Consider the following 27,166-nt stretch of genomic DNA (forward strand, 5'->3'; position numbering starts at 1 on the left):
AGATAGATGAGACAGTCACCCCTGAATTGCTTGGTTCTATCGAATTCAATTTCACTAATGTAAAAACCTCCTTAGTACATAAAAGCATATATATATACACATACACATACGCGCATATATATATGTATATGTGTGTATATATACGCATATATACACACATATATGCACATGTATGTATATGACATAGTTACACAAAAGTTTAGTTTTTAAGTACATTTGCATTGATATCTTCCATAGTTACATTAGCTACATTTCTCCAAGTATTTCTCCCCCCTTTCCAATCCAGAGAGCCGTACTTTATAACAGAACAAAAAAGAAGGGGAACCAGCTCAGCAAAACTAACCAACAATATCAACCATTCCGTGTTCTGCACCGTTAGTCCCCTACCTCTGCCTAGTAATGGGGTGACATGGAGATGCCTTCTCATGTCTCTTCTTAAAGGACAATTTGGCCATTATAATTTTACAGCCTTCAGATTCAGTTGTTTGTTATCTTTTCCATCTCCATTGTCTTTTATACATTGTTTCCGGTTTCTGCTCAGCTTGCATCAGTTCTGATAAATCTTCCCAGGCTTCTCTATAATGGCCAGATTCATCCTTTCCTACAATGCAGTAATATTCCATAATATTCAAGTACTGCAATTTCTCAGCTATTCCCCAATAAATGGGCATCAGCTTTGTTTCCATTTCTCTGCTCTTGCCAAAAAAACCTGCTTCTATAAATATTTTGGTAGGTATAGGGGAACTTTTGTTTCATCATTGACTTCATGGGGGTCTATTTCAAGCAATGGAAGCTCTGTTTGTTATTCTACCTAATTCCAACTTGAAAAGATCTTCCTTTAAGGGATGCCAAAGCAGGGATTGATTTTCAGGCTGTCAGTCTGTAAGAGACAAAGGCATCAGGGTCCATGTGCCCCATTTAAAGAAAATCCAATATACCAAAATCCCAGCTTATGATACCAACCAATTAGAGGATGATTGTCCACATTACAAAAGGAGTTATCTCTGTGTTCCTTTACAAAGCCCATGGCCCAGCATGCATCAGAATTAGGGTTCACTTTAACAAAGTGAGGCACATGTATAACTTTGCAGGAACACATCTGCTGCACAAGATAAGAGGCCTTCATATGATTATGTATAAAGTGTTTTGTGGTGTGGCAATGACATTGCTTCACTGTAGTCCTTTGGGGAATTAGTTGAAAAAGACCTAAGAGATACCAGCAGATGAAAGAGAGAGAATGTTGCCCATTTACAAACTGTGGTATCTTAGCAAAGATTAAAAAAGCCAGCTCCAGAACATTGACTCTCTGTAGTACTGAGGCTGAGGAATTAACAGATTCATGGGAAAGCTATGCATTTCTTGGCAGACAGGGCTTGAAGCAATCTACTGAAAAGAGACTGTCTTCAGTTGAAATGTACAGGCTCCCAGAATGTCAGAGTTGGTCATCTAGTGAGACCCATCCTGGAACAAGCAGGCCCTGTGCCACATCCCTACCAAGGGCTCATCCGGCTGCTGGTTGAAGGGAGGGACACTCACCAGTTCCCAAAGCAGCCCATCCTGCTTTAGGACAGCTGTAAATATCAGGAAGTTTTTTCCGCTTATATTCTGGCTTTCCTGCAATATTCACAGGTTGTTTCTAGTTCCATCCTTTGGGGTCAAGCTGAACCAGGCTTATTGTCTCCTTTGTGATAGCTCTTAAGACGCTAGATATTTGAAGGCAACCACTATCCCCAGTCCCCTCCCCCTCCCCATTTTTTTCCTCTTCTACAGGCTAAGTATCCTCTTTAACAAAATTCCTACCTTCCTTCAGGGTTCAGCTGAGATGCCACCTCCTGCATGAGACCTTTTTGGGTGCCCCCAGTTACTCATGCTTTCTCTCTCCTCAAATTATCTCCTATTTACTTATCTGTGTACATGGATGACCACTTATTAAGCACCTACTGTGTGCCAGGCACTGTGTTAAGCATTTTACAAATATTATCTCATTTGATCTTCACGACCACAACCTTGGGAGGAAAGTTCATTTCACAGTAGAGGAAACTGAGTCAGACAGTGACCTTTCTCCCTTCCCCACAGCTAGTGTCTGATACTAGTTTTGAGCTCAAGTCTTCTTTACTCTAGGCTCAGCACTGTACCCATTGAACCACTTATCTGCCTCCTATACATCTGGGACCAAGCAGGAAAAGTCTGGTCCTTCCTCCACGTGGCAGTCCTTCATACACCAGAAGACAGCCTTCTTGTCCCTTTCTTTTCCATGCTAAACCAGCCCTCCTATGACATGGATACTCCCCAGGTTATCAGTATTTTCTTACATAAACTATAATGCCCAGAGCTGAACACACTGCTCCAAGAAAGATCTATGGTAGAATTGAATTGGATAATATCCTTGATGTTGTGTCAAATACATCAGGACCTCTACTTCCCAAGTAGTCCCCTGGAAGGCCAAACACTTATTCTCCTAAGACTTCCATGGCTCCTAGTATCATAGAAAGGTCATCCTAGTTCAGCTCATCTAAGCTCCTCTAATTTACAGAGAGAAGTGACTTACCCAAGGTCATACCAGTAAGTCCTGCCTGAGAGAGGCAGGGTGCAAACCCAGGTTCTCTGGCCTCCAACCCATTGCTCTCTCCACTGAACCACACTGCCTCTTATAAAATAAAATATTTTTTGCAGAGGGAGGGGACAGGGCAATTGGGGTTAAGTGACTTGCCCAAGGTCACACAGCTAGTAAGTGTGTCAAGTGTCTGAGGCCACATTTGAACTGAGGTCCTCCTGACTCCAGGACAGGTGCTCTACTCACTGCGCCACCTAGCTGCCCCTATATAATCAAATATAGTTGGATTTTTTTTTTCATTTTTAAGGTTAGTAGGGTACTTCTTTAAAAGCATAGTTTTCCAAAGGCAACAGAATTTCAAACAGACTCAAAATGGAGCAAATATTTTATTTTGCTTCTAGGATAAAATATAAATTCCAAAATATTCAAACAGAGCATGCCCACATTATTTATTAGTTCATTTCCACCCTATTCAGATAGCACATTGGTATAATATTCACAGAGTCATCAGTCTAAACGTAGTCCAACAGCCTCATATCTCAGATAAGGAAACTGAGGGAAGAGAAGTGACTTTCCTAAGGCCATATAGGTCATAAGAATCAGAGGAAGGAAATGAAGTCTTCCTTCCCCTGCAATATCCTGCTTCCATATATCAAGGATTTATGCTTGCTTTTATGCCTTATTTTATGTTTACTTGACTGGGGGTTTTATGGATAATAATCCTATTTTTTTCACCCACCCAGGTTTTGAGCCAGGAAAGCTAAGGTGCGTAGGACAGCTTTCCATCCTGCAGGATGCTGGGAGGTGGGGGCCCCACATGTCACATACTCCTTCCCCTCCTTCCTGCCTCCTTCCACCCCCATAGCTCCAAGGACTCATTTGCCCTTGCTGAGTGGGACTGAGCCTTGGTGGAGTTTCTCTTGGCAGCTCACACATTCTCTCTAGGTTGAGTCCTGAAGAAAGCACAGTCCGTTTGTTAGAAGTAATGAAAAATCCATTAGTGCGCTGAGGGTCCGGGCTGTTTTCCTTGCCGACCTTCACGAATGAGCGTTTGGCCTTTAGGAGGTGAGGGCTGTGGAGAGAAGAGGATTGGCCAAAAACCAATAAACTGACTGGCCTTTTGGATTAATGGGGAGCTGAAGTGGTCCTCTCTCTGGCTCTTCGTCTTCTGAAGCCACAAGGACTGAGCATCTTCTTCCTTAAAACCTACTTTCCTCCTCTGCAGGGTCCCCCCCTTCCCCTTGTTCTCTGCCTGAGTTCTTGCTGTCATTTGTGGGAAACACACTTTAATGTTTTGGAACCAGTTTCATATTGCCGAGGCCATAAAAACAAATGAGCCAGCATTAATGTTGCAGGATGCTTTTCCAATGGCGAGTTCTTGGATTAACCCAGGCAACAAACAAGTCTGTTCCCTATTGTAACAGCCACAGATGAGCAGGTGTAAAGGGAGGCTGGAGCAGAGTTTGGAGTATTTTTGTCTTGGAGGAGGTGGTGTTTCCAGGGGAAGCTGTGGGCCCATGAGGATAGCTACCCCTTGTGGGAGCCTGAGGCATTATTGGCAGAGAAAGAATTCAATGGGACCTGCAGCAGGACAGCTAGAAGGGAAGTAGCATCTGTCCAGTGGTCGTCTTATGCTTATCCATCCATCAAAAAGCATTTATTAAGGGTCTAGGCACTGTGCTAAACTCTGGAGATAGAAAGACAAAAACTAATGGGTCCCTGCCCTCAGGAAGTTTATATTCTGTTGGGGAAAACAACATAGGATACCAGGGAGGAAACTCAGAGGTTATCTAGTCCAATTCCCTAATTTTACAGAGAGAGAAACTGAGGCCAATGGATGTAAGCAGCTTGCCCAAGGTCACACATAGTAAACATCAGCAGTGGGATTTGAATAGAGGTTCTCTAACTCTAGAGTGTGCTTCTTCTATAGTTTGGACCTTGACCATGAAGGGTTTTAAGGGCCAAAGAGAGGGGCATATGTTAGATACTAGGGGCAATAAGAAGCCACTGGAATGTATTGAATTGAGAAGTGACACAGTCAGACTTGTTCTTTGAGAATATCACTTTGACATGTGTGAAGGACAGATTGGAGAGAGGCAAAATTGCAAACTATAAATTACTCCATGGGAAAATGCTCCAAAACATTAATAGTAAGAAATATGCAAATAAAAATACCTCATGCCCAACAAATTGGCAGAGATTTTAAAAAAATGGAAGCCATCGATGTTGGAGGGGCTATGGGCAGACAGGCATACTGCTTATCAAATTTTAATATGCCCCAAAGCTAGAAGGGAAGAGAGGAAATAAACATTTATTAAGTGCCTACTGTGTGCCAAGCACTGTGATGAATGCCTTATCAATATTATTTCATCTGATCCTTTGAAAGGCTAGCTAACACATTGGATTATGTTGGACTCCTTGTGGGATTTAGTCTTTGTACTCGATGTGTTTGCCTAATTATTTCTCTTTGTCACAAGGGAAAGATCAGTGAGAAGTGATGAATGAGCAATGATGGAGAGACAACAGACACCAATAAAACATCTTAGTTTTTTTAAATGACAATTTTGGATTAGTTGATCTCTAAGAAGCCTTTTTAGATAAACACTAAGTTGCAGAATGTCAGCGTTGGCATCTCAGAGGCCATCTACTCCAAATGGTACCTGAACACGAATCCCTTCTCCAACATGCTTGGCAGGTGATCATCCAGCCTTGGCTTAAAATCCCCCAAGGATGGAGAAGCTTTTGCCTCCCCAGGCAGCCCATTGCATTTATAGTGAGAAAGTTTTTTCTTACAGGAAGTCTAAATTGCCTCTCTGCAATTCCTGCCTCCTAGTTCTTAGCCCATGGGCCAAGCAAGTCTGATCCCTCTTACATGTGGCAGTCCTTCACATATTTTTGAGACAGTTACCGTGTCCACCTCCCCTCCCCCACAACCAAATCTTCTCTTCTCCAGGCTAAAAAATCCTTGTTCCTTCAATCAGTCCTACTATGGCACAGTCTCTAGTCCAGTCATTATTCTGGTTGCCCTCATCCATCCAGCTTTTTAATGTCCTTGCTAAAATGTCCGTCCAGTCAATGTAATGACCAACTGTGATTCTAGAGAACCACAGATGAAACATGCTCCCTGCTAGAGAGATGAAGGACTGAAAATGTAGGGTGAGACATAAATCTTTGGACATGGCCAATGGAGAAATTTGTTTCTCTCACCTGTACATGTTTGTTATATTTTCCTTTTTAAAAAAAATTCCTGCAGCATGGCTAATATGGAAATATGTTTTACAATACTTTGCATATATAATGGGTAACATTGCTTGCCTTCTCAATAAGTGGGGAAGGAACTGGAGTAAGAGAGAGAATTCAGAGCTCAAAACTTAAAAGAAGAATAAAAAATGTTCAATTGGATGAAAGGAGAGACTGAGACAATTGTTATTCAGACATTTCAGTCTTGCCCAACTCTTCATGACCCCATTTGGGTTTTCTTGGCAAAGATACTAGAGTGGTTTGCCATTTTTACTCCAGTTCATTTTACAAATGAGGAAACTGAGGCAAACAGGGTTAAGGTACTTGTCCAGGGTCACACAACTAGGAAGTGTCTGAGGCCAGATTTGAACTCATGAAGATGAGTCTCCCTGACTCCAGGCCCAGTGCTCTATCCGCAGTACCACTGAGCTGCCCCTGCTAAAATGTGGCACTCAGAACTGAACACAATACCCTTTTCTTGGTCTTGGTCTTTTATTCATTTTTCCCATCCTTCCCATCCACCCAGCACAAGCACTGATTGAATAGAGTTGAGGAGATTAGGAGAATTTTTAAGCAAATCGAATTGGATGATGTCTAAGGGCCCTTCTAGCTCTTAATCTGTGAACCACAGCACAGTGAAGAAGACACCAAGGACCTTGCAGGTCAAGTGGCTGGCCCATGGTCACACTGGGAGTGAGTACCCATGGTATGATCCGAATCCAGGTCCTCTATCTCCAGAGTCTCCTACACCAGCCTGTCTCTCCATTATGTCCCCTTCTGTGCTCTTTGACTTTAGTATAGATGCCTCAGTCCAGAGTTTGGGGGAAGTTGTATGATCCCATTCAGGTGCATCTGGAGAATGGCCAGAGGAGGGCCTAAATAATGAAGGACTTTGAGTTCATGCCACATGAGAAAATGGGAATGTTTAGCTTGAAGGAGGAAAGATATAAAGAAAAGCAAGGAGGAGGGGCTTATTTCAAGTGCTTCCATGGGAAGGAGACTTATTCTTCCTGGCATCAGGAGCCAGAACTAGGAATAATTGGGGTGGGGGGTGAAGGCAGAGTTGCAAAGAAGCAAAATTGGGCTTGAAGTCAGGGATAAAAAGCTTTCCAGAAAAAAATAGAAACTAGGAACATATCTGAAGGTGGAATGAGCCATTTTGGGAGGTAGTGCATTCCCCATCACTAGAGGTGGTCAAGTATTGGCTGGACTTCACTCATACTTGTTGGGTGTGAAGTAGAGAGGATTCTGCTTCAGCTCCATGTCAGAGTAGTTGGCTTTGAAGTTTCCTTCCAATTCTTAGTGTCTATAATTCTTCAAGGTCCTTTTGGTTGCCAAGTAAGAATGAAATCATCTATATGTGTCTGTCTCTATCTCTGTCCAGGCAGCAGCTGAAGAAGGAAGTGCCCTAGAAAAGCATCAGTGCCCAGAGAAGGCTCTTGGCTACTACACCCTGGCTGTCCTGGCCAGCAATGGGAACCCCAGACACCTCCGGCTGAGGGCATCATGCCTGTTCCACCTGCAGGACTTCAGCGGGGCCCTTAGAGACTTGGACAAAGTGATCCAGAAGCACACAGCCAATGACCTCCAGATGCAGGTGGAAGATTTTTGTTCCAGAGGCCGCTTGTTTTTAGGCCTCTCAGATGAGGCTAGCGCTGTGGAAGAATTCATCCGAGCCTTCCATCTGTCTCCATCCCTGGCCCTGCGCAGTGTGTCTGCTCAGCCGGGAACAAAAGCACTGGCCAAGATGTTCCACCTGGCAGGTCAGCACTGCTTGGAGGAACAGCGCTATGAGGATTCATGGAAGGTGGTCGAGTATGGCCTCCTCCTAGACGAGAATAGCAGTGACTTGAAGAAGCTTCGAGGGAGGATCAAGAGAGAAGTCTCGTGGGGCTGCAGAATTCACTGACATGCAGAACAAGGGGGGGCCTTTAAAAGTCAACCCAGCCACCCTCCCCCCCAGAAGTATCCATCCTCCTTTGGGGAAGGCAGGAGGGAATGGTCCTTTGACATGACACTTGATCATAATGGTTATCCATTTTTTCCCTTATCTTCCTGACAGACTGTCACATTCTCCTTAGAGGGGGACATTTAAATATCCAAAATTAGCCTAAATAATAATAATAAAAGCTACCATTTATATAGTACATTAAGTCTTGTAATGTACTTTCCATATGTTATCATATTTGATTATTGCAACAACCCTGTAAGGTGGATGCTTTTACATCATCCTCATTTTTTTTTCTGATGAGAAAACTAGGCAGAGAAAAGCTAAGTGATTCACCTAGGGTGAATCACATGGCTGGTTAGTGTCTGAGACAGGATTCAAACTCAGTTCATCCTGACTCCAAGACCAATACTCTATCCACTTCACGACCTAGCTAGAAAGATAAAATTTAGATAAGCTATAGCTGCTGCCCTCCTGGGGCTTATAGTCTATTAAGGGTTAGTGCATGACACATAGTAGGTGCTTAATTAAAACATTCACTGACTGATTAACTGATATACATACTTGTTACAAGGTTGTTCCCCCCACCCAGTGGGGGATGGAATGTGGGAGGGGAAGTTTTTAAAACTTAAATAAATACATATAGTAACTTGTCGTTTGCTTTAAGCCCTAAATTTAAACGTGCTACTGATGAGGGAAGGGAGAGAGTTTCTTCAGGAAGGGGAGATAGTAGGACTCCTCAGAGGCACAGCATACCCTAAAATCAGACTGCTGCTGGAGTCATCGGTGTCTCTTTGCCTCTGCACCTTAAACTCAGGTACCAAGGAGCAAGACCGCAAGGAGAATTTCTCCCATATTTTTTCTCCTGTAATTTTGCTCCTGTAAGGTTGACTAGGTTTCAACTGGACTTAAGGACTACAGGTGATCACAGTCAATAAAAGGGCATCTTCACAAGCAGGTTCTCACCAAGCATGAAATTGCCTTTGGTCACAGGAATAACGATATGCTGAAAGTACAGCTTCCTGGGACATCTGGGTCTGACCATGTGGAGACCTTCCAAACCAAGTGGTATCTGCTTACTACCAGTCCTGTTTTATCATAGACTCCATTTATGCCTTGCTGCAGTTTATAACCCTCTTGGGTTAGTTTGCTTCTCTGACGATGAGCCCAATCTCTTCTACCTGTGGTCATTAGTCTGTCTGGCTTTGCTTGAAATATAATCTAAAATATGTGATTAAGAAAAAATGATGATAAAAGCATGTGTGAATTACTCCAGTGATCCAGGAGACTTCAGATCTCATCTAAAGGGGAGCTCCTTCCAGTGGTGCACATTATAACCCATCTAAGCATACCCATCCTGCTCCAGTCTTATCCATGTCATCCCATAGACCACAGGAAGTCCTCCCAACATGCTAGGGACCCTCCTGAATATCTCTTGACATGGTGGAGTTACCTATGGAACAAGCAGGCTAATAACAAATTAGTTATCCTTTGACCTTGCTATGTGACTAATCCTGTTTGAGCACTGTATTTGAATTTGATTTACCAAGCTTTTTAACATTGGCTTCTTAACTTGAAATACACATAGTAACTTGATCTAGCCTAAGAAAGCGTGCCTATCACAAATCCCTAGAGGACCTGTTTTAATGAATAGAGAATGACATGGGCTTACTATGTCCACTGTTGGAATGTAAAAACCAAGCTGTAAAAGAGCTTATAAAAACAGGTGCCCCCCCCCCCACTGCCTCCAAAGTAATTTAAACATTTCCCCTGCAAACAATCTTATTGAACTACTTTCTTAGAAAATCTTCTTTGCAGGTAAAACAAAAGGAAACCTAAATCCATATCCTACTTGAATAATTTCAGATTAGCAGTGTCAGAATTAAAGGAAATAAATTTCACTCATAGAGCTAGCAAAGCAGCTATCCTCATGACCAATATCTGAAGTAGGTAGGGAAAATATTAATCCCATTTTAAAGGAGAAAATGGAGACTTTGAGAGCTGTTGTGTCCATGAGTCAAGTGGAACTTGAATTCAAATTTTCCTAGGTCCTAGTCTATCCATTACCCCATACATACCTTCATCAGCAGAGGGGGGGGCGCACAATCCAATTTAAACATGAAGAATCTCCTCCATGATCTAGAGGAGATTGAGTTAAAAAAACTGGGTGTAAATTTCAGCTCTGTTACTTATTACTGTATGACCTTGGTCAAGTCCCTTAATCTTCCTAGGTCTTGGTTTTCTCAACTGTAAAGTTTAGGTATTAAACCAGATGACCTCTGTGGTTTCTTCCAGCTCTAATTCTATGATCATACAAGCAAGCGTTCAATGGCTCTGACAGCCTCAGAATGGATTCCATGGCAAATCCCACCACAGTTAGCCCATAATCATCATTTTAAACTATTTTCTTACATCATTAGAGCATGAGAACCAGTTCCTAATGGTGGGAGGTGTCCAAAGACAGAACAGGCTGCCCCCTCCTCACTAGAATGGTGAAGCAAAAGATGGATGACCTCTTGTCAAAGATGTGGTAGAGATTCTTATGTAGGTATGGGTTGCACCAGGAATCCCTCAGAATAACTCTGAGACGCTGTGCCCATCCTCCTCTTTCAGGGTTCCTTAAGGATTCAGAAAGCACCTGGTTGCCTATTCATGATCCATATTTTAACCAAAACTCAGGTTTGGCCTTTATCATTTCTCCTTCTTCATTGAATTTCACAACTTGAAGAAACCTCATGGCCAAATAGTTCAGACTATATCCAAACAAGATGCCCCCTCTACAGCAGGGGTTCTTTACCTGGGGACCACGGATCCCCAAAAAGGTCTGTGGATATGATTAGGTGGTCCATGAACATAAATGGAAAAAAATTTCATCTTTATTTTCATGAACCTCTAACTGAAATTTAGCATTTCCTCCAAATATTTAAAAACATGATTCTGAGAAGGAGGTCCATAACATTCTCCAAACTGCCAAAAGGGTACCAGACACAAAAAACGTTAAGAACGCCTGATCTACAGAATCCCCCCAAATGGTCATCCAGCCTTTGTTTGAGCTCTCAAGGGAGGGGGAGCTCACTTCCTCCCAAGGCAGTCCATCACACTTTGGGGTCAGCTCTCATGGTCATATTTTCCTCTGAATCAATTCTAAATTTTCCTCCCCCAACTGCTCTCCAAGGTATGAAAATGCCTGACAAGATTCCTGGTTTGCAGGAAAGAAGAGGTGGTGTGATTAGATTGTGAAACTCCATTACAAACTCATAACAAAATTTTAGGGTGAAAATGACTGCATTTAGTTTCTCATTTCATTTCCTCCCTTCCCAGACAGCCTGGATTTCTGCACTGTTTAGTATGGCGAAGAGGCGTCTCTGGTGGGAGGCATGAGAGCTGCCTTCAAATATCTGATGTGCTGTCAAGGAGAAAAGGGAATAAATGTCTTTAGGTGGCCCCAGGGGAGAGAACCAAGACCAGTGAGAGATGGGGAGGAGGTTGGGAGGGTTCATAAAGAGACAGGTTTGGGCTCAATAAAAGGGAGAATTTTCTAATAGTTATCACCATGTAAAATGGGGATGAGCTATTTCATTTTAGATAGAAAAAAAGAGATTCTGATAGAATCCAGTAGGTAGGGTTTTTTTTTTAAATTGTTGCTTCTTTTTACTAGATTTGTGATGTTGTTGGTCTAGGGACCTCCTATTAAGGGAATTCCCTCTACCAATACAAGTTGGCACCTTCTTATACCACTTATGGCACTTATAGTTGTCTGAAACCCTCATATGTCAAGTAACTTGCCTAAGATCCCACAGGCAGCATTTGTTATAGGGAAGATTTGAACCTGACTCTAAAATTAGCCTTCTCTCCACTGCTTCAAGGTTGCCTTTCTCTGTACGGTATTTTAAAGTTTTCCGGTGTCCATAACCCACATTAATCCATCTCATTTGTTCCTCTATAATAACACTGAGGGTTGTGCTAGTATTTAGATCCATTTTACAGATGAGGATACTGAGGTTGAGAGCAAGTAAATTCCCTGTCACTAGCTCTATTCAAATGGAATCTGAAAGACCCCCAACAGGAATGATGTTGAAGGCATTACTGAAACCTGACTGCTGAGATACCTGCCTCACACCAGTATCTTTTATGCAGTTAACCAAAAGCCCGGGGCTGCTCTGCTTCCCTCCTGCTAGGGCATTAAGACAGAAGCTCATAGACCTACAGCTGAAAAGGACCTCAGAGGTCATCTAGTCCAACCCCCTTCATTTTAGAAAGGAAACTAAAGCCCCCCCACCCCAAAGTTAAATGATTTGCCTAAGGTTACATAAGTCACAAGAATAAGAGGCAAGATTTGAATGCAGCTCTCTCTGGCTCCTAAACCCATGCTCATTCTTCCATGCCACATTTTGTCCTAGGTAGAATATCTCCTGTTGTAGCAGCTAGATGGGCAGTGAGTAGAACACTGGCTCTGGAGTCAGGAGGACATGAGTTCAAATAGGGCCTCAGACACTTGACACATGTACTAGCTGTGTGACCTTGGGCAAGTCACTTAACCCCAATTGCCCTGCCAAAAAAACAAAAAAAAAATAAAAAAAAAGAATACCTCCTCTTAGTGAAAGACTTCTCAGTGTGGTCTGGCTTACCAGTCACTTGACTGCCAGATGGGGACTAGAACAAGGATACTTGAGTTTGGGAGAGAGGCAGGGAATAGGAAAACAGAAAGAAAAGCCCCAGTGAAGTGAAAGCAGAGCATGGAGACAAGCTGAATAAAGATATTCCATAGCTTTGCCTTGAGTTCGCTAGTGACCCTGAACCTCAAGCCATTGCCATGTTACCCAGAATCCCTAGGAGCCATCCCTGGGGTGGCTTGAAGTGGGACCAGTTATAACAGCATTTGCCCTCTTCTTCTGGCATCTCCACTGTTCACGATATTTCAGTTTAACAGTCCAGGGCTGGCCCTTGCTTATCCTACTGACATACTATGGATGTTCTTTGGAGGTAAGAGCCTTTGGGTTCACTAGCCTCAGGGGTGTCTGCCTCTAACTCAATTCCTTCCACCGTAGGAACCCAAGGTCCAGGTCTGGGATTGTAGTATGTCAGAAAGACATAGCCCCAGGTGAGTGTTAGATGGATTAAATAACCTAGGTTAGATAATCTAGCAGAGTTCACCTTCCCAGCATGCCCCCTGCTCCCTGAAAGCCAACCTTCCTTCTCCTGGCTGTGACCAGGCCAAGTAACCCAGAGCACTGACTGAAGATGCCTCTGGGACCCAGGCAAATGCCAGAGCAGTATTGGCTTGCCAATTCCCTTGGTGGGCACCAAGGCTGATCATCTTAAATATTTGAAGGGCTGTCCCACTGAGGAAAAGGCATCCAAGGTGTTCTTCTTGGCCCCAGAGTGATGGGGAAAATAAATTTCGGTTTTCTATAAGGAAGAGCTTCGTAAGAGCTATGCAAAGTGAATGGGCTGCCTCAGGGGGTGTTATAGCAGGTTCTCCCTCACCAGAGGTCTTCAAACAAAGGCTGGATGACCACTTCTTGGGTATGTGGTTGAGGACAGCTAGGAGATACAGTGGATAGAGCAAAGAACCTTGAATTAGGTAAGACCTGAGTTCAAATCACCAACATCACCAGATTGGCTGTGTGACCCTGGGCAAGTAACTGAATATCTCTGCCTCAATTCCCTCATCTGTAAAATGGGACCAATAATAGCCCACACACACACACACACACACACACACACACACACACACACACACACACACACATGCACAGTTGTTATGAGAATCCAATGAGATAACACATGTTAAACCTTGAAACCTTTTTAAGTACTGTATAAGTGATGGGTGTTATTGTTGTTAAAGGGGAGAAAGAGAGGGAGAGAGAGAGAGATGATTTCTAAGCAGCCTCTTTGTTTATAGTGAAACCTTTCCAAGGGAAGGCTTTGCTTGAGAGCTCGGAACAGTGGACCAACTGACATTAAGTAAGACAAGAAAGGTGGGAGACAAGTCTCTTCTCTTATTGGAGATCCCTTGTCATTTTTAGCAGTCACAATTGGCTTCATCATTTTCCTAGAACATTTCATTACACAAGAACTTTAGACTCAGTAGCCCAGTTAGAGCTCAAGATTGAAAACGACTTTTTTAACTTGATCCGGTGCTCCCCAGTCCTGGGTTGGTTCAACCACATTTTGCCAAAGGAAAGAGAGTGAGGGGATAGGCAGATAGGTAAGATCACCTTTATAGTTGAAGCAAAGAAACAGTAGAACATGGAATAATGGGAACATAGAACCTTAAGAGTCCAATGCCAGTCTTAAAATATAGCTTCTCCTTGTAGCATTTGGAGAAGGGGCCATCTAACCACTGTCTGAATATTATTAGAGCATAATAAGTGAGGGGGAGGAGGAGACTGAGAGAGGAATGGAGAGAGAGAAGAGGAGAAAGAGGGAAGGAAAGGAGGGAGAGTAGCAGGGAAGGAATAAAAGAGGCGATAAGAAGGAAATAGAGGAGGAAGGAGAGAGGAAAGGGAAGGGAAGAGGAGGGGAGGGGAGGGGAAGGGGAGGGAAGGGGTGACAGGGGAAGACAGAGAGAAAGGAGAGAAGAGAGAAAGAGGAGAGAGAGGGAAGGAGGGGAGAGAGAGAGAGAGAGAGAGAGAGAGAGAGAGAGAGAGAGAGAGAGAGAGAGAGAGATGGTTTCTAAGCAGCCTCTTCGTTTATAGTGAAACCTTTCCAAGGGAAGGCTTTGCTTGAGAGCTCGGAACAGCTAATATCTATTTGCTTTTCTCCAACCAAGCTGTCAACACATCCAGAAGCCTGTCAACAGAGCCTCAGGCACCAACTCACCTCCCCTGGTGGAGAGAGAAAAAGAACATTCTTACCTATTTTGAGCTGAATTTTCTTTTTCTTTTTGAGAGGGGTGACCTAGAATTTATAGATCCCAAACTGGGAGGGACATCAGATGCCATCTTATCCAGCTCCCTCATTTTCCAGAGAAGGAAAACTGCCCCACAGAGGCAAGTGACTTTCCCAAGGTCACATATATACAGTGTCAGAGGGTAGCATTTGAACCCAGATTCTCTGACTCCCAAACTAGAAGACTATCCACTGTGCCATTTAGGCATAGTAGTTCGCAGATCAGGAGAAACCTCTGGCCTTGGAGTCAGGAGGAGAAGTTCAAGTCTGGCATCTCACATTTACTAGCTTCATGACCCTGGGCAAGTCATTTTCTGTCTCTGAGCCTCAGTTTCTTATATGGAAAATGGAGATAATATTTGTACAGCGAGGGTCCTTAAGCTTTTCTCCCTCTTAGATCCCTCTGGCACTTGGGAAGCCTCTGGATTCTTTCCAAAGAAAAATGTATTTAAATGCACAAAATGAGAGAATAGAAATAAGAGAAAAGAAGAGGGAAGAGAGAATGTGGAAAGGACGAGGGAGAGAGAGGAGAGAAGAAGCATTATCAGTGTCAGCAAATGTCTGAAGGGCTGCCATGGAGAATAAGGTTTAGCCCTGCTTGGCCCTGAAGAAAAAACCAGGACCAATGAGAGGAAGTTTCAAGGAGGAAGATTTCAGCTTAGTATAAGGAAGAGTTGTCTAGCAATCAACCACATCCACCCAGCAACAGAACAGGCTTCCTTGTGCAGTGATGAGCTCCCAGTCCCTGGTGGCATTCCAGACCAGGTTGAGTGACCTGACCTTCCGTCTTCCCCATCAGGGAGGCCCACAAAGCCTAGAAGGTAAGACTAGATGTCTTTTCAGGTCTCCCTCAGATCCTAGATTATATGATTCCTAGACTAAAAATTCAGACTAGTACCAATTTCAGGAGTTGAGGGAATCCAGCTGCCACTAGCTAAAAATAGTGATGGTGGTGATGGTGATGATGATGTGATGATGACAACTATCATTTATGTAGTGCTTTAAGGTTTGCAAGTCACTTGGCAAATATCTTATTTAATCCTCACTATGACCCTGAAGGGGAAGGGCAATTATTATCCCCAGTTCAGAGATAAGGAAGTAGAGGCAGACAGAGGTTAAGTGATGTGTCCCAGGATCACATAGGTAATAAGTGCCTGAAGCAAGATCTCAATTCATTTCTTCCTGTCTTAGAGGTGGTACAGTGGATAGAACATGGGGCTTATTGGCATGACCCTGGGCAAGTCACTTAACCGTTCCGTGCCTCAGTTTCCTCATCTGTAAAATGGAGATAATAATAGCACCTACCTCACAGGGTTGTTGTGGGGGTTCAAATGAGATAATCATTATAAAATTAGCATAGTGCCTGGCACATAGTAGGTAGCATGCAAATATTATTATTATTAAATTATCATTATTATTCCTGATTCCAGGCCTGTGCTCTGTCCATGGTGCTGCCTAGCTCCTTCTAGTTAATAGCCGATGCCTTTATAATGCTTCATACTCTTCAGCACATTTGGCCCTTAAAGCAAGCTGCTGATGTAAGTAATAGAGTTACATATATTACATAGATGATAATTATAATACCATCAATATATGGAAGGCCTTTCAATCCAACTCCCTTCATTTGAAAGATAAGGAAAGAAGGGTTGGGGGACAAGTCTTTGGTCACACAGTGAGTGTCGGAGATGAGATCCAAACACATGTCTTCCTGAATACAAATCCAACACTCTCTTTCTCTACAATGTCCCTGTAACTCACAGGACTTAAAAGTGGAGAGAGCCTTAGAGATCATTTAGTTCAGCCCCTCATTTGCCTGAAGAAGAGATGCTTTCCAGGGCCAGGAGAGGTCATGACATGCCTGTGAGGAACAAAGCCAGCCTGTGGCCTCTGGTCCTCCTCCAAACTCAGGGCTTCCATTGTGCCAGGGGATTCTGAAATGGAAGTGGAATGTGAACAGTAACAATGCCAGCCCTGGGGGCTCCAGCCTGCTAGGTTCTACATCTAAGCCTCCTCCACCCTCTATTTCCTGCTTATAAACCTTAAGAGACATTTTAAAGAACCCTTGTGAAGTATCATTGGATTGGACCTTCAGCTTGCTCCTCCTCAAGGCTCAGGGTCACCACTAGGAAGTCCTGAAAGCTGGTCTGCAAGACCCTTTTTCCTCCTTTGAACATCTCCCTACCCCAAGCAGCTAGGCCTCTTCTGTTGCCCTTCCTGTAAGGTATCTGACTAATTCTCACTATGGGGTGAGTGATTTAATAGTATCATAGGATCCTAGAGGTTAAGTTGGGAAGGACTTCTGGGGTAACCTGGTCCACCATGCCATTTTACATATCAGGGACAGGCTGAGTGTGTTGACATGTTGGGCTATTACTCTACAGAAGAGTAAAGTGTGGCTTGACTCTCTGGGACTTCCCCATGCATGACACTCACTCTTCCAGGCTTCATAGCTGAGATTTTTTTAAAACCTTAAAATAAGCTGAACCATAGTGGAAATTGTCTGACCATTATTTCTCCTTATTTTAAAGTTACTTAAGTTTTTCCCCCTATAATTAAGCCTAGAGGTAACAGAGCCCTTGAGCGGAGGTAGAGAAAGATTTAAATGGTCCCTACATGGCTCTGAATATACACACTAGTTCTGACTGTGACTCCTACATTAATTTGAGCTTAGAAGTGGACAGCTGGGAGACTTGGGACAGAAATATCAGAATTACCCAATGTCCCCTCTTCATCTCACCCTCCCCACCTGGCCCCTCCTCCTCAATCACTGGATAAAATCCATCAACTATGGAAATAGAATGAAGACACAGCATCACAATGCCCCCCACCATAATGCACACTCCTAGACTCAGCAATGCCTAAGACCAGGGAAGTAACCATTTCTGCTCTTGGATCCTGGAACACTTTGCATGGGCATTGCTTTTGTTTGCCAGCCCACAAAGCCTCGGTTCTCCCACTCTGCATCCCCAAACTACACATACCCACCTGCCTCCTTCCCCATGTCTTCCTTAAGCCATTAGAAAGAGTTGCCCCAGAGAAGAGACAGATATCAAGTCTTATCAAGTCTTCACTTCAAGAAACTATGACTTTGCACAGTGGCTTTGACATAAACAGTATTGTCCCTTGAAGAAACTAAAAGGTAATGCTGTGGAAATTCTAGTCAATGGGGACTTTTATCTTGACCCTGGATCTTCCTGCAACTTACAGAGGCAGAATGGAAAGAACACTAGATTTCAATTTAGAAATATCTGGATTCAAATCTGACCTGTGATATTGCCTGTGTGACCATGAGCAAGCCACTTAACTCCATGAGCCTCAGTTTCTCTATAGGTAAAATATGAATGTTGAACTAGACATTCTTCAAGATCCCTTCCATCTCTAGATCTATGATCCTTTGATCTCGCTAGGTTCAAATCCCAGTGAAAACGTGTAAATTTAGGAAATCACTTGACCTCAGTTTCTCCATCTGTAAAATGAAGTGATTGGGCTAGATTGTGTCTAAGTTCTTTTCTAGCTCTAATTCTATGATACTATAATTCTTCATGACTGGAGGAACCACTTAAAGTCTGTTTCTAAGCTTGGCATTTTAAGAGTACCATATTACTACAATGTTGAGAACAGCGCTGGAGAAGATTAAGAAGGTTTGAGCTATTTCTTGATGATAGGAAATGGTGTGATGCTAGATGTTATAGGAGTTCAGCCAGGGCAGGTCTCTTCTGAGGTCCATCTGCTGACCCCAACTCCCATCTAACCTGTGTGGGAGAAGCAACTTCTTGAAGACCAAACTTGGTCAACCTCTAAATCCACCGCTGGTTATCCTGATGATAACACAACGGAATTGCAGGAAGGAAGCTCAGATGCTGCCTCAGTTGTCTAACTTAAAGACTAAATTCTTGGCCTCCTATAAGAGCCATATTTCTTTATCCAGCTCTTCCTATTCTGGATTTCTCCTGTTCACAAATAACTACCAAAAAGTCAAAGGAAGGAATGAGAGCATCATTTATGGGAGAGAAAGATAGGGTCAGGGACAAACCCCCTACTTGGATCTTTCCAGTGACATAGTTTTTCTTTGATGGTTTGGAGAGAAGGAATAATACAGTTTGCATCTGTTGGGAAAAGAAGACATGACTGGGATTTCGTTGAATACAAGACTTGTCAACTCTTAGCTAACATACTATAGGATTATAATTCTAAACCTGGAAGGCTTTAGATGTTATCTAGTTCCACTACCTCATTTTACAGATGGGGAAACTGAGACATGGGGAAATGAAATGATTTCTCCATCTTTGTTTTTTTTTGGGAGGGGGGAAGTTGGCAGGGCAATTGGGATTAAGTGACTTGCCCAAGGTCACACAGCTAGTACATGTGTCAAATGTTTGAGGTCAGATTTGAGCTCAGGTCCTCCTGACTCCAGGGCTGGTGTTCTACTCACTGGACCACCTAGCTGTCCCTCCATCTTTGTTTTTAGATTAAGATCGATACCTACCAGAATCAATGTCAAACTAAGATAATTATACTTTCTGATTTATTATTTAAAATTTTTTTCTTGTTTATAATTTCTGATTTAAGAAGTGAATCTTAGATCTTTCCCTCAAGTTGTTAGATTGCCTGAAAAAAATCAGAGGGAAATATGAAAGCCCAGCTCCTGAGGAGTCCTAGAAGTCCTCCCCCTTTAAGGCCCAGGGTGTGAAACACACCATTATTCTTATACCCATCTCCAGGGCCATGAGAGGTGAAATAATGAATGATTCCTTAGACACTATCATTTCTTCTCACCCCCCAGAAGCAAAGGCATGGGGCTTTATGGAATCAAGGAATCCCAGGTTTGAAAAGGGTCTCTGAGGCCATCACCATACCTGAATAAGAATCCCCACTACCATGGCCCAGCCAAATGGCCACCCACCCAGTCTATGCTTGAATACCTCCAGTGACAGACACCCCACTACCTACTGAAGTGGGTCATTCCACTATAATACCTTGGTAAGAAGTTGCTTTATATATCAAGTCTAAATCTGCCTCTTTGCAGCTTCCATACCCTGCCCTGAAGGGTCTAACAATCAACTGTGGTAGTCTACATAAAGGGCCACCCCTACTTGCAAGCCACATTCCCTAAATGAAGTCTCATTGCAAAGAAAATGTGTGTGCATATATAGGCATAAGTACAAGTCTGTTTGCATATATGTGTGCATGTGTGTATATGTATATATGTGTATATATATATACAGATGTACATATACATGCATATGTATGTATGTATATACACAAATCTAAATATATGTAGGCCCTAAATAAACAATTACCAAGCAGACACTCTAATATATATTGGGGGTGGGGGTGGGCAGAGAGAGGTTTTATCAGTGAAGGGAGCTCCTGATGAAAAACTGAATATCAATGAAGACTGGCACCTTCTCTTTTAGAGAGCCTTTTAGAGAAATGCCTGGGTACACTGAGAGGTCAATTGACTTGCCTAGGGTCACACAGCCAATATGTGTCAGAAGCAGGCCTTAAACATGTATCCTCCTAACTCCAAGGTTATCTCTCCAACCATTATACACACAGCCTCCTGTACATAGATCCATACATATATATACACATACACACACAATTCCTTTTCAGTGAGAGATACAGCAAATATTTAGGAATAACCTATATATGGACCAGTCTAATAGAGTGAAAATCCTTGGAGAGCAATGTATATAAGTAAGCAGACTTAGGCTCCTATAGCTGGCCCTAGATCATGCTTCATATCTTGTCTAGCTCTCCACCAGGAAACCGGGGATGACGCGGGCGTCTTGCCACCATCTGCTCTGCCACTGTGTGCACACCTCCCTCATCCCCCACTTTACTTTCCACCTCTTTCTCTTCTGTGAACAGTCATCAAATCAATGCTTCCATTGCTTCTGGAAATGGTGTGACAATTAACTTCCCTATGCTTCCACTCACCCCAGTGACTCCCTGGATCAAAACTCCCTTCTCTGGCCACCATTTCGCTGATTGTGCTGCCTCCTGATCTTTGAACTTAAGTTCCTTGAGGCCAGAAACTATCTCACCTTTGAGTCTGTAGCCCTAGCTACTAGCATGGTGTCTGGTATATGAAGTACTACATAAATGCTTTCTAATTAATTCATTCATTCATTCAAGAAGTTTACATTCTATTGGGTAGAATATATCTTGTACATAAACAGGGTCCCCAAAATCTTAGTACAGTTTTAAGCTATTACTCAAAACTTCATTAAGACTTTTTGAAACTCTGTATAATTATGCTATACATATATGTATATATATACATACACACATGTGTATATGTGTATATGTATATGTGCATATATAAACATATGTACGTCTCTCTGTATAAAACCAAAATAAATACAAAGGTGATTAGAGGGGCTCTAATTACAAAGAAATTAGAGTCACTAATAGCTGGGAAGATCAGGAAAATTCTCATGTAGAAAGAAGCTGATGCTTGAGCTGAAAAAAATGAGCGGTTCTAAACAGCGGAGATGAAGAGATAGAACAACCTTTGCAAGGTATGTAGGTAGGAGAGTCAGGGTCATGTGCGAGGGGTAACAAGGGGGCCAGTTTGGCTGAGCCAGAGAGTGCATAAAGAGGAAGTGGGTCTTGTTTGTATGTAGTTGCTTACATGTTGTCTCCCCCATTAGACTGTGAGCTCCTTGAGGGCAGGAACTGTCTTTTGTTTGTACTCCCTGCACTTTGCACAGTGTCTGGAATGTAGTGCTTAATAAATGGTCATTGGCTGACTGACTAACTTACATAAAACTGGAAAGATAGGTTGGAAGTAGGTAGTACTAGGTTTTAAATGCCAACCAATATTTTTATTCTAGAGGTAATAAGGATCCATATGGGTGTTTATTAAATAAAGGAGTGACCTGATCAGGCCTATACTTAGGAGAATCAGCTGTGTGGAGGATAGACTGAAGAGGGGAGAAACTGGACACTGACAGACCAATTAAGAGGCTATTGCAGTAATCGAGTAAGAGGTGGTGAGGTCCTGAACTATGTTGGTGCCTGCAAGTGGAGAGAAAGGGAGAGATGCAAAAGGTATGAAAGTAGAATGGACAAGATTTGGCAAGTGCTTGCATATATGAGGTGAGTGAGAGTGAAGAATCCAAAATGATGCAGAAATTGTGAATGTGGGTGACTGGAAGGATGGTGAATCTCTCAACAGAAATAGGGAACTTCCAAAGAGAAGGATACGTGGGAGGAAGATAATGAGTTCTATTTTAGGCATGTTGAGTTTGAAATGCCTATGGGATGTCCAATTAAAATGTCCAATAAGCAGTTGGAGATATGGAACTGGAGCCCAGAGAGAGACTAGGAGGGTGTCATCTGTATAAAGATGATTATTGAACCCATGAGAGCTGATGCAAGAGTATAGATGGAAAAGGAGAGCTCAGTACAGAGCCTTGGGGAACACCTACAGTTAGGGGAGGAAATGCAGATGATGGTTCAGCCAGAGATACAGAGGAGTGGTCAGGTGAGTAGATAACCAAGAGAGGGTGGTGATGAAAACTCAGAGAACAGAGAGGAGAGCATTCAGGAAGAGAAGAAGGTGGTCCCTATATGAAATCATTCATACATCTCAATAGAGGAGAGATAGAGGGATGGATAGGTGGAGAGAGAGAGAGAGAGAGAGAGAGAGAGAGAGAGAGAGAGAGAGGAGAGAGGGGAGAGAGAAAGAAAGGAAAGAGGAAGAGAGGAGAGAGGGGAGGGGGAGAGAGAGAGAGAGAGAGAGAGAGAGAGAGAGAGAGAGAGAGAGAGATGAAAGGGTGGATGGAGAGATAGTTAGACACAACTGAACTACAACCAAAAAAAACCTGTCATTTATATGATCTCATTTGATCCTCAAAACAACCCTGTCAGGCAGGTGCAAAGGTATTACTATCTTGATTTTGAAGATTTGGAAACTGAGGCAACATGACATAGAAGACTAGCCATAGAAACACAAAGACCTAGGTTCAAGTCTTGTCTCTGTGTATATTGTATACCAGCTGTGTGTAACCATGGTCAAGTCACTTAATTTCTCAGTACCTTGGCCAGTTCTCTGAAGACCTTTAAATTACTGATACTGTGTATCTATATATTCTACAGTTGTGAAATCAACATTGATCATAAGCCAGGTTTCTTATAATCCAAACTGGAAAATAAAATGTGCCCTATACTCAGATCTTTGAGTCAGAAGACCTGGATCTGAATTCCACATGTGCCACTTAACTGCTAGACAAATCTCTTCTCCCTCTGGGCCTCAACTTCCTCATCTATCCGATTAGTCAGCAAGAGAAGGGTTCAAGCCTCGCCTCTGACAAATATTAGCTGTATGACCCTGGGCCACTCATTTAATCTCTTGGTGCTCCAAGAGTATAAATTGCAGAAAAGGTGCCAACATGCACTGGTGGAGGGGGTTTGCTCACCTAGGAGCTCCATATACCAGTGGTTCTCAAACTTTTTGGTCTCAAGACCCCTTTACACACTTAACAATTATTGAGGACCCCCCTCCACCATGAGCTTTTGTTGATATGGGTGATCGCTATCAGTATGTAATATATGAGAAGTTTACATCATACTGTAACTATAGAACTCATTTTAACCTCACACACCTCCCCGAAAGGATCTTCGGGATCCTAGGAGTCCCCGGACCATGCTTTGAGGACTGCTGCCTCATACTAATGAAATCAGAGGTCTTTTCCCTAGGTCCCACTTTGCTAGGTGTTTGGTATAGGGGACATTACAGCCTGTTCCCAAGTTTACTTTCCAGTCTATAGCGCTATGTATTTAGAGCTGAAGGGGACAGTAGAGGCCATCTGGTTCAACTCACACGTTTTACAGATTAGGAAGTAAGGCCTAGTGCAGTTGAGTGACTTGGCCAAGGTCACGCATCTAATTAATGGCAGAGCCAGGATTACATCTCAGATCGTCATCTAACTCCACTTTCCCCAGCAGGATTTTCCAAGGCCAGCACTGCTCCTGACAATTTAGGAAAATGCGAGACAGGCACTCCTCCCCGCCTCCTCCAATGCACACCTCCAGATCCTCACCCTAACTCGCTCCCACACAGGAAGGGGCCTCGTCCCCGCGCCGCCCAGCCCCTTATCGAGCTCGTGAGCAAGCCAGACTGCGCTCAGCCCCCGCATAGCGCCCGCGTCCCGCCACGCTGCGGAGCCCTTGCTCCCGCCCCCACCGCTGCCGCCTCTGCTCGGGCTTCCCCCGCCCTCACCAGTCCGAAGGAGGACACTCTGCACTCGCCTTTCCCTGCTACGAGCACTCCCCTGGCCTCCCGGAGACCCCAGGTTGGGACTGGGCACTCCCCGAGAGGTTCCTGACTGCGAACTTGGAAGACAGAAGGACAGATAGCGGAGTGTCCGCAGCACTCCCGGATCCATCTCCAGGAGTCTCCTGGATCGCATCTGCCCGCTCGCCTGCCCAGAAGCCGCTCTCTGCCCCCTGCACTGACTCTCTCCCGAGGGTACCACCAAGCAGCCACGGAGTCATCCAGAAGCAAACAGAAGCAGGAAAAGTTCTGGCTGAGTGCTGTGAGCCTCTCACGTCTCCCCAGAAGCCTCGGGGACCCAAAGGAAACGGACCTTGCTCCATCTGCCACCTTGGAACTGAATTGGCACCGAGGGACACAGGGCACCAGTAGAGGAGGCTTTTGAGAATGGGCATGAGCCTGGGATCTCCATCTCCCAGGAGGGTCCAAGACTCAGGACTGCCTCTTTGCTAGGTTAGTTTTCATAAGCTGAGATACTCTGGTGTGGTGCAGCTGGGCTGTGGGCTCTGGCGATGGAAAAGGAGCTTGAGAAAACCAGCCCGCACCAATCCTGCCGCTGATGCTTTCTACCTGTTCGTACGACCCTATGCAAGAAACTTACCTGCTCTAGCTCTGGATTTCATCTATAAAATGACCCTTCCTGCTTTCTCTATGATCATAATATCCCTTGGGGGAGGGGGAGCCTCAGCTTCCTTTTCTGTAAAATGAAGGAGTTGGACTAGAGGTCTCTGGGGTCCCTTCTACCTCTAGATCTAGGATTCTGTGATATGGGGACGATTTGGACTATTTTTTAACGTCAGCATGGACACTGTCCCTCCCCTCCAATCCCAGAATTTTGGATTTGGGGTTTTTGAGGCATAGGTCTGTTAGTCTACATTCCCTGCCTCCATTTCTCACTGGGGTTTTTTGAGTAGTTGCCTCTTCTCTTATAATTTGTCCAATTTTAATTCCCCCTTTCCTTATTAGAGTTTCAGTCATGGGGAAATCCGAAAGCCAAATGGGTATTGCGGAGAAATTGTCCAGATCCAGGAAGAAACCTTGGAGCGTCCTGGAGCTGGGACTGTCAGTGCTGCTGCTTCTCATGACCTGCTCCTTGGTCACTCTGCTAATCCTCTACATGGAAGCCAAGGGTAAGTGAGGAAGTCAGGCTTGGCCCTGTGTGTCACCCCAGCCCAGGCCCATCTGAAAGAATAGGCTCTCCATGGCCCCATAGAAGGGCCAGCTTGGCAGTGCACAGTGTGCCCTGTTGATTTCCCCCAAAATATTACATGCAGAACTGTACTGGGGTGCTTTGCATGTCAGGGTGCTTTTTCATGGGCCCCACTCTTTCATAAACACCCCAAGGCATGGATGGGGTAGAGGGTCAACACTGATGAATACAGGTTTGGGGTGGTATCATCAGCTACATCCAACCATGGAGAAAGCGAAAGAGGCTTCCTTCTGCCATCCTGCTCAGCCTTCAGAGGTAGGGTAAGGAATGTAGCCCAGGGCAACTGAGCCACCAGGTTGGACTGGGGCTGGTCTGGAAGGTTCTAGGAAACAAGCATACAGAATAAGGGGAAGAACAGAGGTCTTAATTGGGAAGGGGATAGGTGGTAGCCAGGGGAGGCTCATTTGAGGGACCCAGCCAGCAATCACTCACAGCCATCCAGATGCTTGACTGAAAAGCCTCTGAAGCATGCCTGCTTTTTGCTTTGTCCATGGCAATCCCAAGAAAATTCCCCCTCAGATGAATGAAAATGTCTCTTATCATAGGGATTTCTTAGGGATTTTATTCCTGGGCTCCTGGCTCCAGTTTTCCAGCTACCTGAATGCTTCCAAATTTATTGAGTCAAAGGAACTGTGAATACCAAACCTTATTTCTCAAAGGATCATAAGCCAGTACTGGTCCCCATTATCAGCTCCCTTTTCTCAGTGTAGACTTTCCCTGGGGCTCGCCCCTCAGTGTGCCCTGTTGGCTTTCTCAGGCTTTCAGACATTCACTGGTAAAGAGCCATACCAATGGAGAGAGCTCTGGGTTTGAAGTTCGAAGACCTGGGTTCAAATTCCACATCAGATATTCAGCTAGCTGTGTGACTGGGCAAATCATTTACCCAGTCAGAGCCTCAGTCTTCTCTTCCATAAAATAGGGATCCTGATATCACCTACTTCATGGGTTTTTTTTGAGGATTAGATGAGATGGTCCATCTGAAGTGCTTTGCAAACCTTAAAGAGGTATTTATATATCAGCAATTAGTGATGTGTAATTAGTAATTTAGTAGTAATACTCTTCAGCCTTCTAGGCCTCATTTTCTTCATCTTTAAAATGGGGTGAGGATTGGGAAGGGGAAAGCTCTGCCTTCTCATGACCTGCATGACCTTGGACAAGTCACTTTTAATAAGAGCTTGTGTTTGTCCAGCTCTTTTAGACCTGCAAAGCACTTTACATGTGGTTGATTCTCTTAATAATCCCACTAGGTGGTTGCTATTATCTCTATCTTACAGAGGAGGAAACTGAGGCATGGAGAGGTAAACTGAGGCAGATAAGTGGCACAGTGGATAGAGCACTGGATCTGGAGTAACAGAAGCCTGAGTTCAAATCCCATTTCAAACACTTCCCAGCTTTGTGACTCTGAGAAAGTCACTAAAGTTCTCTCTGCCTCAGTTTCTTCATCTGAAAAGTGGTAATAATGACAGCCCCTGCCTCCCAGGACTATTGTTGAGGATGAAATGAGATCAGATTTGCCAAGTGCTTTGCCAAACTTAGAGTGCTGTATAAATTCTGGTTAGGATGATGGGTATTCTTATTATAAAAGAGGTAGCTAGGTGGTGCAGTGGAGAGTGGGTCAGGCCTGAAGTCAAGAAGATTCATCTTTCCTGAGTTCAAATCCAGTTTCTTACTAGCTGTGTGACCCTGAGCAAGTCGCTTGACTGCTGTCTGCCTCAGTTTCTTCATCTGTAAAACAAGCTGGAAAAGGAAATGGCAAACCTCTACAGTATCTTTACCAAGAAAACCCCAAATGGGGTCACAAAGAGTCAGACATGACTGAAACAACTGTGACCAACGACAAAATTAATATTAAATGATTTGGCCTTGGGCACATACCTGGGAAGCATCTGAGGCAAGATTCCAATCCAAGTTTCCTGGTTTAGCCTCCTATCCACTGCCTCTCTCTTTAACATCATAGGTTTCAGAGAAAATGTTAGAGGCAGAATTTAAACTCAGGTCTTCTTGACTCCAAATTTGGTGTTCGCTCCACTAAGT

At 43.8% G+C, this 27,166-nt stretch overlaps 2 protein-coding genes across 2 annotated transcripts in view; both read left to right on the top strand.

The window, feature by feature from the left end:
• Window positions 1-7,703, top strand: part of TTC34 (tetratricopeptide repeat domain 34) — a 55,461-nt gene extending 47,758 nt beyond the window's left edge. The window contains exon 8 of the mRNA XM_036743271.1: window positions 7,179-7,703. Coding sequence (XP_036599166.1) covers window positions 7,179-7,703 — 525 coding nt within the window. The remainder of the gene's footprint in view (window positions 1-7,178) is intronic.
• A 16,652-nt stretch (window positions 7,704-24,355) lies between these two features.
• The window catches only part of MMEL1 (membrane metalloendopeptidase like 1), a 59,676-nt gene continuing 56,865 nt past the window's right edge, over window positions 24,356-27,166 (top strand). The window contains exons 1-2 of the mRNA XM_036746689.1: window positions 24,356-24,375; window positions 24,889-25,052. Of these exons, the coding sequence (XP_036602584.1) occupies window positions 24,899-25,052 (154 nt within the window). The 5' untranslated portion in view covers window positions 24,356-24,375; window positions 24,889-24,898. The remainder of the gene's footprint in view (window positions 24,376-24,888; window positions 25,053-27,166) is intronic.

This window comes from Trichosurus vulpecula, chromosome 2, assembly GCF_011100635.1.
Source record: "Trichosurus vulpecula isolate mTriVul1 chromosome 2, mTriVul1.pri, whole genome shotgun sequence".
Lineage (NCBI taxonomy): Eukaryota > Metazoa > Chordata > Mammalia > Diprotodontia > Phalangeridae > Trichosurus > Trichosurus vulpecula.